Genomic DNA, 16,386 nt, shown 5'->3' with positions numbered 1-16,386 from the left:
GGGTGGTGTGTGTCTGGAATAACTGCCAAAGGAAGTGGTGAAGGCTGGCACAGTTATGATATTTAAACAGCATCTGGATGGGTATATGAATAGGAAGGGTTTAGAGCGATATGGGTCAAATGGGACTAAATTAATTTAGTATATCTGGTTGGCATGGACGAGTTGGATCTCGGGGTCTGTTTCCGTGATTTGCATCTCTATGACCTTTCAACAACGTTTACATTTTGTGAGGTTTTTTTTTGAAATTGTCCGTGACCCTTCTTTTCTCTTCGAATGATCTCTGTTATCACATTGTGAGAAATCATGGTTGAAGCAGGAGGGAGAGAATGTGACCAGACCGGCGGGCACTTCCACTCAGCTGCACAATCCACAGGACGATGTCTTGAGGGCTGGCTGCGATCCCACAATGCATCGGGTGTCTAAGATGGCGGCACGTGAATAGGCCCTATCTCCAGAGCGGGGTGGGGGAGGGGATTGTTCCTTCCTTCCTCTGAACCAAGATGCCGAAAGTGGTGTCTCGCAGTGTGGTGTGTTCCGACACCCGGGACCGCGAGGAATACGACGATGGCGAGAAACCCCTACATGTTTATTACTGTCTGTGCGGACAGATGGTGCTGGTCCTTGGTAAGCAAACTCGACAGGCCCTGAAGCCTCGGGCTCAAGTACTGAGTCCTTCCGGCTGAGCATGTCCCCCGCTCGGGCGTGTGAGATAGGGGTTTTATTGAAACATTTAATGTTTATTGAACGTTGAAACGTTCATTTTTCTCGTTTTATTGTATTTTTAAAAACACTAATGTTGAAATTTACAATATTTTATGTTTGAGAGTTCATTATTGTTATAAGTGAACCAAAATTATTATCGAAGTGAGAAACAACGCACAGCCCTGAAGTACAATGGGATGATGTTTGTAGATTGAAGATGGTGTACGGCAAACTTGGTGAGTGACAGTGGCAGGTCTGACAAGACGTGATGTGGCAGCGTGAGAGTCTGAAATTAAACTAGTAAAATCTGGAAAAAGAATAGGCTCATCATGACCTGAGGGTGGAAATCAAGCTGACATTTTAGAGAGAAGGCTTGTCAGAAGTGACACAAGAAAATAGGGACTGAAAACAACAAATAGTGGAGATCATTGTGGGTCAGACAGCATTCATAGAAAGAAAGCAAGCTAACGTTTAGCGTCCAGATGAATCTTCATCAGAATATTTGTTGTTTTCAGAACAGGTTCCAGCATCTGCAGTAATTTGCTCCGACAAGAAAATGGGGAAACTTCTTTAGGTATGTCAGGCTTTCTCGTTTAGTGGCAGAACACTTGTCTCTTTAGTCTGAAGGTTGGGACTGGAAGATAGAATCTGCTCTGACCTATTTTTCTAATCAAAGATGTTGTTACACACCCCTGGAGCATGTGGGACTTGAACCCAGACTTCCTGGTCCAGAAGCCCACCAGAATCTACTCTCTAATGAAACATGAGGTGCATTTGCATGCTACAATTAGTTTAGTCCACTCTTGGCAATTGTTCAAAGGAACTAATAAAGGCTGATTTAGTTTCTCCAACTTTTTAAAAAAATACTGGCTTATTAATACATGCTCTACATTAAATCCAGAGCCATTGCTAACTCCACTCGTGCTTATTTTAATGTCCAATCTAGTTTTATAAGAATGAACAAGGAGATAACTTTTCCATGACAGGAAAGTTAGTAACCAGAGAAAGCAAGTTTAACATAATTGGAGAAGAACCAGAGGGGAGAAGAGAGGTGTTTAATGCGGTGAATTATTATGATCTGCCTGAGAGGATGGTAGAAGTAGATTTGATAGTAAGTTTCAAAAATAAATGAATAACAAGTTTGTGGGGAGGCAGAGAGTGAGTGAGTATGACTAATTGGTAGACAGAATGGCTTTTGGACTGACAGCATCATGATGTTAGTGGAAAATAAGTCTTGTCCTGACTGCATAGTAGTAGAATGAAACAACTTGTTTAATCTAGACTCTTTGATGTTGACAATAAAGGAGGAGGCTATTCACTCAAATGTTCATGCTGGTCAACAAAGATCTGACTCCTCCAATCCTATTTTCCAGCCCTTGGTCCATTGCCTTGCTGGCTATGGCAACCAAGTGAATATCTAAATACTGCTTAAATGTTACAAGGGTTTCTGATTCGACCATCTTTCCAGGCAGTGAATTTCAGACTGCTCTCATCTGTAGTAGGAAAAAAAGTTCTCCTTGACTCCCCTCTTAGCCTTCTACCACTTACTATAAGTCCATGACCCAGTCATTGAAAGTGAAATAAAATGCCTTCCTAACTATCTTGTTTATGTCCTACATAATCCCATATATCTCTATCAAGTCCCATCTCAAAATCTGCCATAAGGAAAACAACCCTATCCAATAATTTCTCAGACCATCCAATCCAGACAGCATTCTTGACCATCTCCTCTGCACCTTCTCCAGTGCAGTCAAATCCTCCTTACAATGTGCTGATCTTGCTTTTACTTTACCCTCAGTCCGACTTAAGTACAAACTGGAAAAATCTTATTCTTATTGATTTGGGGCAAACAACCAGACCTCCTTAACTCTCCAAAGCAAATCATTTATTTTTAAAGTTCTAAACCATTAGTTACTTTTTTTTTAAGCTATACTTATCACTTTGAATTAATATCCAATTAAGGAAGCAAATGAGAAATACCAATGAATGACCTACTTGCTGTCCTGTAACTTCACCATTTGATTTTGTTGAAGCAGTTGCACCACCATTCCGACTGTTTCTGGGATCTGTCAACTCTCGCTCTTTTCAATGTTGCTGCCACTATTCCCAAATCCTACTAAGGTCTGCCAGCAGCCTTTCTGCTTCTGGGACCTCTCAGCACTCACTACTTCTTTTAATCTCACTGCTGCATTCAAGTATCAAACAGGTCTGCCCCCAGGCTCTCCACTTCTGGACCCTTGTTTCTATTGCTGCTCCCTTAACCTCACTGTTACTTCTCTTGAGACCCACACAGATCCTCTTCCTATCTGTCTGCATGTCTGTGAGAGCCTTACTAAACAGACATCATTCTCAGTAATAGAGCAAGAACCAATTCCAGTCAGCTTCAATGAATTCAGCTCTGTCTTTGAATGCCCTTTTTTCTTTTTCAAAAATATACTTCAAACATAAAAATATCTTTTCATACATAGTCACTGAAGCAGTTTGATTCTGTAAAGTTGCATCAGAAGAAACAAACAAACATTGAAGTTTGACTATCCACAAATAAACCAAAGGCATTTCTGAATTGTACAAGACTATATTTACATATATTTGAGGCATTCAGAGGGTCCGAGAACTGAACTGTTCCCCCCAACCATTTAACTTTGGCATTAAAACCTCAGACAATGGTCTTTCCCCACTGCACCTTAGCATCAGCTGCCCCTAGCTTTCGTGTGTCCTTCAGCACATAGACATGGACCTTGGAATATGCCAGTCTGCAACATTCAGTTGAGATCAATTCCTTGCTCTAGAAGACTAACAAGTTTCAGGCAGATCAAAGAGTATCTTTTACCAAGTTGATGGTTCTCCAGGCATAGTCCATGTTTGTCTTGGTGTGATGATGCTGCTCCTTTAACAGGTTATGCTGTCCTTGACATTTATTTGAGAGGTCGTAAAAGCAGTGATTCCACAAGGTCATGGTTTGAAGGGTTTCAGAGTCAATTTGATTATAGCTAACAGATACAGCCTCAGGCAACAGGCTGTACAAGTTTAAAATAAAACACTTGTACAATGAAAGGGGAGTGGTGAGTTCTCCCAGTTCAGCTTTTCTCTGGTTTGGTTTGGTTTTAGCAAACAGTTGTTGTGAAGCTGCTGGACCCAAAGTAGCAGGTCCATGCTGATCCTCCTTCTCTCTTACATCTCTTCTGTAAGAACCTGTATTGGGTTTTTTTCTTTTTTTGTAAAGGGGTGTTTATGGGGATTGTTACAAGTATTTGTAACAGCATCATTAAGTTGGGATAATTTATGGGTTTTCAGACGGGTAAAGTTATTCCATATTCTGTTCTCTTTTGTATGTGTTTAATTCGGTGATCTTTCTGTTTTTGATTAAACCTAAGTGGTTGGGCCAGCTGCATCACTCCTGGAATATCCACTTCACACCTACTTAAAGCGACTAGCAAAGTTAGGATCCGGCCTACTTCCTTGAAATGGTTTGAGGGGGCTTGGCATGGTCCATAACACTGTTTGTCCTGGGGCACAGACCATAGAGTACAGACTCCTGCATCATAGAGTTGTGTGGGATAAACCTAGACAAAAACCATCCTTCTCCAGACTTGATCCCAACTCCTATTCTAGCAGGGATGTGTGACAGTCTCTACCCCACCATGCAGCGCTTTGAGGGCAGTGTGCAGTGGGTGCACAGAGTCCGGGTGTACATGAAGCATATCGCTGATAGTGTCCTTCTCACCACCAGCAAACTAATGCCTTGGTGCTTGTTGGAAAATTCTGGTGATAAGCCATTCTGCTAAATGACCTTGACAGTCTGCTAAAGGATCCACCCTCTCCTTTTCCTGCAGCGTCTTGAGGATGCTACGTACAGACCTCTTCCTGATGGACCTGTGGTCAAATGTGTTTTTCTTTACAAATTTCTCCAGGAAGGACAGGTGATATGGAAGGGTCCAACTATGTGACGCATACCATGGAAACGAGGCCAGTCACCTCCTTCGCAACACCGGAGACAGGTAGACTCTCAGTTCAAAGTGGTACTTAGTGCTTGCGTACTGAGAGTCTATGCGCACTTGATGCAGTCACATGCCAAGGTAGCCATCAGGATGAGGGTGGCATTGGGTACAACTCACAAATAAAGCAGGAGAGAATGGGCAGCCCTGCCTGATTTGATCAGGAAACTTTCTGATTTTCACTCATTAACTGAGCCAGCACTAACGATGTTGGTGTAGATTTTGTTCCCTAAAGGACATTAGTGAACCAGATGGGTTTTTCTGCAACAATAGATTCATGGTTATCATTAGACCCTTAATTCCAGATTTTTTATTGAATTCAAAGTCCACCATGGTAGGATCCGAACCCAGGACATTAGCTGAGTTTTTACATTGATAGGTTAGTAATAAAACCACTAGGCCATTGCCTCCCAACGATGTTGATGTAGAACAGTCAGATCCAATTGCAGATTCCCTCCCCATAGCCCCTTTTGTAAAGCGCATCCCATATGTGGGTGTGATATCCTGTCAAAGTATAGTGTGAGGCTCTGAGGTTCTCCTGCCTGGTATGGCACAGTTGTTGTGGAGCTGCTGGACCCAAAGAAGCAGGTCCATGCTGATCCTCCCTCTCTCTTACATCTGTTCTGTAAGAACCTGTGTTGGATTTTTTTTTTTTGTTTTGGTTGGGGTGAATCACTGATCACAGAGCTTCACCTAGTTGGCTATGACATTTTTTAATCTGCGTTCAAAAGTGAAATTAGTCGGCCATTTCTAATTTCCTCCCCCTCCTCCTTCTGCTTGTGGATGAGGCTAATGATGCCTTTCCTCATGGATTCGCACGTGGTAACTGACTGAAGTATACGCCTCCAACAGGACCTCGTCAGTCAAGTCCCATGGAGCTGAAAGTGGCTTGGCCAGTAAGCTGTTGCTTTGGGGAGTTTTATTCTTTTCTAAGGACTTTAGGGCCTTGGTCAGCACATCCAGAGGAAGTGGCTGCGAGGGGGACGAGACTGTCACACACCACCCTCTGGAATGTGCCTATGCAAAGGAAGTCTGGAGAGGAATGCAGTGGTGTTTGTCGAGGTTCGTCCCAAGCAGCTCCGTGACGCGGGACTCTGTGCTCTACGGTGTGTTCCCTGGGATGCACACCGAGATGAGCATCAACTGTGCCTGGAGGATCATCAATTCGGTCAAAGATACTCTTTGGTCTGTCCGAAACCTGTTGATCTTCCAGCTGAAGGAGCTGGCCCTGACTGTTGCAGACTGTCATATTCCAAGGTCCAGGACTACGTGTTGAGGGATGTGCTGAAGCTTGGGGCAGCTGCCGCCAAGGCACAATGGGGAAAGACCATCATGTAACAACGTCTGCTGGCCAAAGAAGAACAGGGGGCCCACTCAGTAAGTGGGCTCCGCTGAAGCCTCCACTAAATATATGGATGGTAAACGTATAGATCTGTATATACGAATGATTAATTCCGATCTCTCTATGTAAAGAAATGCAAGGTGCGCCTATGATTGGCACCACCAATTGTACAGAAACTCAAAACATTTTATGAATAAAGTATATTTTTGAAATAAAAAATATGGCTGATCCACCCTCTCCCAAGTAATGTCATCTAGAACCTCCGTGTTAGAGAATAGAAATATCTGGGAGGCTGTGCTGTCTGTGGGCTTCGTGTCATACAGTTTGACATAATGGGATTTGCTGATTCTCGGGATGTCAGACTGAAATGATATTATTGAGCCATCTTCTTCCTTGAGGCTGCTGAGCACAGAGCTCTTCCTGTGCACCTTCTGGGAGAAAAAACAAGAGCACATCTCTTCCTGCTCCTTGGTGCAACCCCTGGATTGGATTTTTATCTTGGAGGCTTCCGAGGCAAAGAGCAAGGCTTGCTGTCCCTTCACCATGAGATCTTCCGTGACTTCAACCCCATCATCTGCAGGAGGAGTAGGTTCTGAGTACTTTTGTGGACTTTAGACAGTTTTCCCCATTGCGCTCTCACCTTCTGAGCAGCTTTGAGAATAAAGAAGCCCTCGATGTTCTCCTTGTCTGTTTCCCACCAGTCTGCTGGAGACTCAAAGACGGGCTTCACAGTTCTCCAACCTGTGTAATCCCTTTTGAGCTCCTCAATGTTTTCCGGGGTCAGCAATTTCATGTTCAACTTCCACATTTCCTTGCCAGCTTGCTGATTTATCCTGGTGATAATCGGCCAGCAGGAAGCAGTGGTCAGAGAAGAACACCAGCTTGGCATCATTGGATCTGACTGAGAATGTGTGGGACATAAACAGGAAATTTATCCTTGTGTGGAGAGACCCATCTGGCCATGACCTGGTGTATCTACAGTGCGCTCTGTCTGCAGGGGTGCTGAAGATGTCATGCAGCTTAGCGATTTAACGTTTCCATTTAACGTGACGTCCATGTTGCTGTCAGCCTGCCCGATTGTGCATATGTGTTGATGATGAAGTCTCCAGCTCTATTTTTGACTGCCTGTCACAGGTCCTTCTCTTGCCTGCTGCTCTTGATAATGCTGACTGCTTGTCTCAGGGTCCATGACTTGCCCACTCCTCTTGGTGATACTGACTGCCTCTGTCAGGATCCTCATGGATTGTCCGCATAGCTCCACTGCATCTGTTCAAACTTTTGAGATACTTCACCTTTCCATGATAATTTGAAGTTTAATTGCAGTTGATATTGAAGCATTTGACAAGGCCCCCATGGTAGACAGGTCAAGAAGATTAACTCACCTGGAATCCATGGTGAGTTGGTAGGTTGGATACAAAATCGGCTTGGTCATAGAAGAGTTGTGGTGGGCAGTGTTCTTCTGAGTTCTGAGCCGGACCCAAAGCATTAATTCTGATTTCTTTTCACAGATGCTGCCAGACCAATTGAGCTTTTCCAGCAGCTTCTGTTTTTGTTTCTATCGAATAATGAAGGGGGATCTCATTGAAACTTATGGTACAGGTAGAAGATCCTTGATCTGAAATGCTCTGGACCAGCTGTTTTTTGGAATTTGGAACTTTTTGGTTTTCAGAATAAGTGGCAGTTTAATGGTGAAATTAAAAAAAAATCTTACCAGAGAAGCAGACTTCTAAGTAAGAACGTGCTTGGCCATGCCCCCCCCCACCACAAAACACCACCACATCGCATCTGAGTGACATGCATTGGGTCAGTGTCAACTTGGAGCATTCACCGAGAAACCCGAGGCCAATCGGTGCTTGGCCACGCCCCCCACATCGCATCTGAGTGACACGCGTTCAGTGGGTGTCGACTTGGGTTAACTGTTTGCTCGCCAATCAACCTTGTTAATGAGAAAAAATCTTCACAAAACTTCTTTGCATTTCACAGCTTTTCGGTTTTTGGATGTTTGGATAAAGGATCTTCTACCTGTATATGGGAAGGCTTGAATTGAGTAGACGTGGGAGAAGCCGGCGCTCAAGGGCACAACCTCCGAGTGGAGGGATGACCCTTTACACCTGAGATGAGGAGGAATTTCTTCTGTTAGAGGATGGTGAATCTGTGGAATTCATTGTTGCAGAGGGCTGTGGAGGCCAAGTCATTGAGTGTATTTAATACAGCGGTAGATAGGTTCTTGATAGGGAAGAGCATCAAAGATTGCGGGGAGAAAGGAGGGGAATGGGGTTGAGAAACATACCACCCATGATCGAATAGTGGAGCAGACCCAATGGTCATAGAATTATAGAAATATATAGCATGGAAACAGACCCTTTGGTCCAACCCCTCCATGCTGACCAGATATCGCAACCCAATCTAGTGCCACCTGCCAGCACCCGGCCCATATCCTTCCAAACCCTTCCTATTCATATACCCATCCAAATGCCTCTTAAATGTTGCAATTGTACCACATCCTCTGGCAGCTCATTCCATACACGTACCACCCTCTGCGTGAAAAAATTGCCCCTTGGGTCTCTTTTATATCTTTCCTCTCTCATCCTAAACCTATGCCCTCTAGTTCTGGACTCCCAAACCGCACGGAAAAGACTTTGTCTATTTATCCTATCCATGCCCCTCATAGTTTTGTAAACCTCTATAAGATCACCCCTCAGCCTCCGACGCTCCAGGGAAAACAGACCCAGCCTGTTCGGCCTCTCCCTGTAGCTCAGAAATCCAACCCTGGCAACATCCTTGTAAATCTTTTCTGAACCCTTTCAAGTTTCACCAAATCTTACTGATAGGAAGGAGACCAGAATTGCATGCAATATTCCAACAGTGGCCTAACCAATGTTCTGTACAGCCGCAACATGACCTTCCAAATCCTGTACTCTACTCTGACCAATAAAGGAAAGTATACCAAATGCCGCCTTCACTATCCTATCTACCTGCGACTCCACTTTCAAGGAGCTATGAACCTGCACTCCAAGGTCTCTTTGCTCAGCAACGGTCCCTAGGACCTTACCATTAAGTGTATAAGTCCTGCTAAGATTTGCTTTCCCAAAATGCAGCATTTCACATTTATCTGAATTAAACTCCATCTGCCACTTCTCAGCCCATTGGCCCATCCTGTTGTAATCTGAGGTAACCCTCTTCGCTGTCCACTACACCTCCAATTTCAAATGGTCTAATTCTGCCCTTATGACTTATGGTCTTATAAGAAGGCATTTGGCATGCTTGGCTTCATTGGTGAGGACATTGCATATAAAAGTTGGCAAGTCATGTTGCAGCTGCATAAAGCTTTAGTTAGGTTACATTTGGAGTATTGTGTGTAGTTCTGATTGTCACACTATCAAGAATGTGGAGGCTTTGAAGAGGATCTTGCCTGGATTGAAGTATATTAGGTATAAGGAGAAGTTGGACAAGCCTGGATTGTTTTCGCTAGAGTATCAAAGGCTGAGGGAAGACCTGATAGATGTATATATAATTGAGAGGCATAGGGTGAATACTCAAGAGTCTTTTTCCCCAGAATGGAAATGTCAGATACTAAGGAGTTAGGTTAAGGTGAGAGGCACAGTGGTTAAAGGAGATATGCAAGGCAGGTTTTTTAGACAGAGAGTAGTAGTTCCTGCAACATGCTTCCCGGAGAGGTGGTAGAAGCAGACTTGATTGCAATGTTTCAGAAGCATTTAGACAGATACTTGAACAGGCAGGGAATGTGAATCAATCAAAAAATTCCAGAAGATTAGTCAAGCATGATTTCCCCTTCATAAATCCATGCTGACTCTGACCTATCCTGTTACTGCAATCCAGATGTGTCGTAATTTCATCCTTTATAATTGACTCCAGCATCTTTCCCACCACTGAGGTCAGACTAACTGGTCTATAATTCCCTGTTTTCTCTCTCCCTTCTTTCTTAAAAAGTGGGACTACATTAGCTACCCGTCAATCCGCAGGAACTGATCCTGAATCTATAGAACATTGGAAAATGATCACCAATGCATCCACGATTTCTACAGCCATCTCCTTCAGTAGCCTGGGATGTAGACCATCAGGTCCTGGGGACTTCAGACCTAACAGTCTCTCCAACACCATTTCCTGGCAAATATAAATTCCCTTCAGTTCAGACACTAACGACAAATTTAAGATAATCAGTAGAGCTCAGCATGTGGCTTATTTAGGTTTGCTAAAAGCAAGGCACTTTCACAATCGAAAAAAAAAGAAACTGGATGCTGGAAATCTGAAACAAAAGCAGAAGTTGGAGAAACCTGGCAGGTCTAGAATCATATGTGGTGAAAATGCAGAGTCAGCATTTTGGATCCAGTGACCCTTCTTCAATTCCAGTTCTGAAGGAGGGTCACTGAACTTGAAGCATTGACTCTGCTGTCTCTCCAAAGATACATTCATAATCTGGTACCAATTCTCTGCAAACAAAAGTAATATGCTCAAGCCTTGTGGTTTCTTTTGAATTACTCAGAAGCAGAGACTGAAGTTCCCTAATGCTTTCTGTCTCATCTTTTCTCCTGTCATATGAATTGTTGTGAAAGTTTGAAATGTAGCATTCTTGTATTCTTGGTCACTGCAAGATAAGCTTTGGTAGCGTATCAGTCTTTTCAGTATTCAACAAGTTCTGTACTACCAAGTGATAGAGAAAGTTTTTTTTACCCAATACTTTCAAAATACAGGGCCTTAATAATGTTTGATAACATGAAAACAAAATTAATTCTTTGAGTGCGGAAATATTAGTTGCTGACTGCAGATAAAGTAAATCGAACAAACACCATGCTCAACAGCAAACTATTAATATTCTGTCTATTGCTCATTAGTTATCTCTTCAGTCCAGCAGGTTTTGATCTGCTTTTGTGAAAATTCCACAAGTAGAGCTTATAGTAGCTTTTTCTAAAGCAGCTATAGCTTCAGTAGAGATTTAATTTAATAAATAACTGTGAAGGGATCTTTACTTTCCAGCTGCTTTATGATTTGCTATTGTGTTTCAATTCATTTCAATGCAATGTGATCTGGTGGAACCTTGCAGCATGCCCCAGCAAGGGGCTCTGGTAGCCTGAGATTCCTTTCCTTATATAGTGAGGGCATCATTGATCACCCCGATGCCATTTCAATTTCAGTGCAGTAAAGGTTCAGTTTAATGCAGATGGACACCTTTTCCTTCTAACAATTCTGCAACTTGTGGCCAGGTTCACTGGGTGCCTTGACAGAGCTGAGGATCTGGCCAAAAACGTTCTGCTCCCACACTGGAAGTCTGTTGAGAGAGCAGGAATCATGAGTGATTAGAAACAGTACTTGAACCTCAAGTACATCGAAGTGCTATTTTTGCTGTGTTTATTTTAATTTGTTCATGGGATGAAGGCATTGTTGGCTAGACCAGCATTTATTGACAATCTCTAATTGCCCAGACTCAGTTCAGAGTTAATCACATTGCTGTGGGTCTTGAGTCAGATTTAAACTTGATGGGTCAGAGCAGCAGTTTCCTTCCCTAAAGAACATTATTGAACCAGATGGACTTTTCCTGACAATTGATAGTGGTTTTATGGTCATCATTAGACTTTCAGTTCAACATCTTTTGCCATGGTGTGATTCGAACCCAGGGCGCCAGAATGTTACCTGGATCTCTGGGTTAATAGTCTAGCGATTATCACTGAGCCATCACCCTCCCCACTGTCTTGCTTTTCTGTATGATTCCTGTGCTTGCAACTGCAGTGGAGCAGGTGGTTGATCTCGTTGCCTTCTTGGCTGGGATGACATTCTCAGCCATCCACCACCACCCTTCGTTTTGGAGGGCCCCCACATGTTGAGGGTCTGCTTAATAGGTGCAGCACCCTCGTTGGCACCATGGCTACTGGAGATGTTGAGGCCCCTGGGGTTAGGTCCCACATTTACACTGAAGGCACTGGAGAGGATGCAGTGAAGATCTACAAAGTTGAAATCAAAAGTTTGTGTGAATACATATCAGAAATGGATTGATAGGCTCAGTCGCTGCTCTCTGTAGCAAAAAGAAGGCTGAGGGGGTGCCTGAAATTGTGAAAGTTTTGATTGAGTGGATCCATTTTGCTTTGTGGGAATGGCATAATTGGGGGATAGCAAACATAAGATAGTCAATGAGAAAGCCTGTAGAGAATACAGAAAGAAGTAATTTGCCCAGAAAGTGGTGAGAAGGTGATACTAATTGCCACAGGAAGTGGTTGAGGCAACTAGTTTAGATACATTTAAGCAGAAACTAGGAATCAAATGTCAGAGAAGAAAATATGTTGTTATAAAGTAGGTTGATGGTTGACCGTGTGGGGTATGAAGGAGCCTATGCAAAACTGGGGTTCTTAGCAATTGGGGCTAACTCTACGCCAGTTGAAGTCATACCTAGTCCCAGGATAGCTCAACAAAAAGTTCTTCTGGACAGTGTCCTAGAACCAGCCATCTTCAGCTGCTTCATCGATGACCTTTCCTCCAAAAAGGTCAGAAGTGGGAGTATTCACTAATGATTGTATAATGTTCAGCGCCATTTGCAACTTCTCAGGTACTGAAACAGCCCATGCTTAAATGGAGCAAGACCTGAACAATATCCACGTCTTGCATGGCAAGTGAAATTTGTGCAATAGTGCCAACCAATTATCTTTGCCAACATGAGAAAATGTAAGCCTTTTTCCTTGACATTCCTGAAGTTATGGATCTGACTTGCCAATTTCCCTTCCCTATGTCATTCTAACATGCCAGAGGCTGTTCACTTTGGAGAGCTGCTGTGAATATGTGTAGGGCACGGCATGTGATTTATACCATCTCCCCTGGATTTTCAAGGGCCATTAAGAGTTCATCAGACACTGCCAGAAAAACAACACTTTGAATGCAAAGGGTGTGTATGTATGGAATGAGCTGCTAGAGAAAGTGGTGGTGACAATGACAACATTTAAAACGCATTTGGATGGGTATATGAATAGGAAGGGTTTTGTAGGCTTATAGACCAAATGCTGGCAAATGGGACTAGATTAATATAGGATATCTGGTTGGCATGGACGAGTTGGACCAAAAGGTCTGTTTCCATCCTGTACTGCTCTATGACATTCAATCACTGAATTGCCCATTGTCAGAAACCTTAGGTGATTATCATTGACCAGACGCTAAGCTGAGCTAGCCATATAAATCCTGTAGCACATAACGTGCCTCTTATCTCCCTAAAGCTCATCCATCATCAAGGTACAAGTTAGATTATTCCCCAGTTGCCTGGATGAGTGCAGCTCCAACAAAATGCCATTCGAGTTCCATGTAAGCACATCTTTTCGTGATTTTTTTGGAGCTAATGTACTCCTAAAGTTAGTGATAAATGTCTTGAGCGCAGAAATTTTCTCAGGATGTTGTAAAACCTATTGGGTGGACTGCAGCTTTGGAATTTTGGCTAAGTTTGTGTGCAAGAAGTTTGGCTAAGCCTCTGATTTGTTACATTTGTTATTCACCAGTATAAACAAACTACTGGCTAGGAATTGATTTTGAACTACCCCTTCAAACTTTGGTCGGTGTTGTTGAATCATAATCTTAAAGTAGAGTTTATGTCACAGTTACACGTAATGGAAATAGACTCCCCAGCTCTGAGTGATACAATTAATTGATATTGATGGCCATCACTTCAAGCAGTATTCTCCTGAAAGGGTACTCTCAGCAGTGTTGTAACTGTCACCTTCATCTAAACTGATGGGTGCCTGCCAGTTTGCTCTGCGTCATTTTCTTAGTTTTAAAAGAGCACTCTGGACAAGAGAGAAAGGTACTGGAATACCTGAGCTCTTAGCGATCTTTTCTCATTTTCTCCATGGATATCAGGAGAGCTCATCTTCTGATAGTGGTATCCTGATTTCTGTGAGTCTAGGGTGTTTGACAGAAGGAGCTAACTACGAATTCCAACCCTTGGCAATCCAGGCTTAATAGAACAGCAACTATGCCAGGTGCTACAAGTGGAGGAGAAGTGATCTGCCAGTAACTCCTAGACATAGAGTGCAACAGATACCAGTGCTACTGGTAAATAGTGAGGAGGATAACTGTAAACTGCAGGAGGAAATCAAGGGACTGGTCAGCTGGGCAGAGCAATGGGAAATGTTCAACCTAAAAAGGTGTGAGGTAATGCACTTGGGGAGGCCTAACGAGGTAAGGGATTATACAATAAATGGGAGGAACTTGGAAAATACTGAAGATCAGAGGGACCTCATTGTGAATATCCATAGATTCCTGAATGTAGCAGGGCAAGCAAATAAGGTGATTAAGAAAGCATGTGGAATATTTGCCTTTATTCACTGAGGCATTGAATATAAGAGCTAAGAGGCTATGCTGGAACTGTATAAATTGTTAAGCCATAACTGGAGTACAGCACGTGTCTCTAGAAACGCATTATAAATGTAATTGCACTAGAGAGGATGCAAAAACGATTTACCAGCATGCTGCCTGGACTGGATGGTGTGAACTACAAAGAACGAATAAACAGGTTGGGATTGTTTTCCTTCCAGTGGCGAAGGATGAGAGGGAACCTCCTAGAGATATACAAGATTATGGCTCTATTATGAGGAGCTTGGGGGTGGTAGATAGAAGGCACTTTTTCCATTAGTGGCAGACATTGCTTTAATGTAAAGCAGAAGACTAACGGAAGAGTTGAGAAGATTTTTTTTTCATTCAGATGGTGAAGTTACTATTTGAAAGGATGATTGAGTCAGAACCTCCTGTAACATTTTAAGCAAGGTCAGAAGTCACACGACACCAGGTTTTAGTCCACCAAGTTTATTTCAAATCACAAGCTTTCGGAGAGTTGCTCCTTCGTAAGGTTAGATGAAGAAAAGCACACTGGCACAGAATTTATAATTGGAGAGAGCAAAAGGTCATACAAATGGTGTGAATGGAATGTCAACAGGCTGAATAATAAAAGTCTGCAGGTGATCAAGAGTGTCAGACGGTGTGAGTAAAGTGTCAACAGCTGAATCACAAGTGAAGGGATAATCTATAATCTGATTAATCGAGGCAGAGAGATAACTACAAAAAATTAAAAATAAGGTGGTGCTGGAGACTAACCAAATAATTAGAATAACATGCAGAGGGTCTAACCAAAGTAACAGCTATGGAATATTGCCATAGCCCAATAGTCATCAATTCTGTCAAGGCATGGAGGGCAATGCATCAGGGTGAGGGTACCATTTGAAGGGGGTACCTACACATCCTACAACCCTACTAACCATCCCAACCGCCCTCTTGACTCCTACCAGCTAGGGTGACACCACATACACCGACCACCCGGTAGAGAAAAAAAACCCAAGAGCAAGGTTAGGACTGTAGACATAACATCCCTTAACATAACTTAGAAATTAGAAATAAATACTCTATTCATCCCGGGCATCATTTCACGCAACTTATTACCAGAAAAGGAGACTCCACCAAGTCCTTTTTAAAGAAAAGCAAATCCAAACAGCTCTGTCCTCTCCGTCTATTCGGCTGTTCGACTCAAGCTATCGTGTCCACAAAGTTCTTCGCTTTCTCTGATGAGTCGAACAAACATATGGATCCATTATAATTGATCTGAAGGACCGCTGGATATCTTAAAGAATACTGGATCCCAAGCTATCTCAATCTCCTCTTGATGCCATCGTAGGACTTCTTTTTCCAGACCATTGTAGCCAAGAAGTCTTGTAAAAACATGACCCTGGAGCCACCACTTACCAATACTTTCAGTTCCCTCCCCTGGGTTCTAGAGCCTTCCACGACCCACGGCTTATCTTTATAATGATGGAACCTTACCTGGACAGGGCATGATTTGCATGTGGCTTTCGTGCAGCAATCTGGTGGGCTCCTTTTCAGTTGTTATCCTTCCCTTCTGAGCCTCCAAGCCAAGGGACTCTGGGAACCACTCCTAGAAGAACTCCACTGGCAGCTCACCTTCCATCCTCTCTGGTATGCCAACAATGTGCAAGTTCTCTCTTCTGCCCCTGTTTTTGAGATCGTCTACCAGATGTAACAGACCCCGGACCTGTGTTTCCAGGGCTTCAATCCGGCTGTTGGAGGAGTCAGTCTCTGCCTCTGCGTCTACCCCTCCAGCCCAGCGCTCAAGCCCATCGGTCCTTCTTCCCAGGTCTTGTGGCATAGCAGCTACAGGAGCCAATTTTTCTTCAATTTTTTCCTGGATCTGCCTCCCCAGGACCTCACAGGATTTCACCAGGTCCTCAACCAGGGTTTGGTGAGTAAGCAAACCCGCTGCTTCAGAGGGTTGGACGGTGGCCCCACCCCTGGTGAGCTTTCTCCTTTCTTTGGCATTCTCCAGCTGCAAGGACACAGGTAAGTAAACTT

At 43.4% G+C, this 16,386-nt stretch overlaps 1 protein-coding gene across 1 annotated transcript in view; it reads left to right on the top strand.

Moving 5' to 3' along the window:
• Window positions 1-401: 401 nt before the first annotated feature.
• steep1 (STING1 ER exit protein 1) overlaps window positions 402-16,386 on the top strand; it is a 58,644-nt gene continuing 42,659 nt past the window's right edge. Inside the window, exon 1 of the mRNA XM_072595493.1 lies at window positions 402-624. Within this exon, the coding sequence (XP_072451594.1) occupies window positions 501-624 (124 nt within the window). The 5' untranslated portion in view covers window positions 402-500. The remainder of the gene's footprint in view (window positions 625-16,386) is intronic.

Source organism: Chiloscyllium punctatum, chromosome 25, assembly GCF_047496795.1.
Source record: "Chiloscyllium punctatum isolate Juve2018m chromosome 25, sChiPun1.3, whole genome shotgun sequence".
In the NCBI taxonomy this organism is placed as follows: Eukaryota; Metazoa; Chordata; class Chondrichthyes; order Orectolobiformes; family Hemiscylliidae; genus Chiloscyllium; species Chiloscyllium punctatum.
Note: the sequence above shows the minus strand (reverse complement) of the source record. Positions and strands in the feature narration are given on the sequence as shown.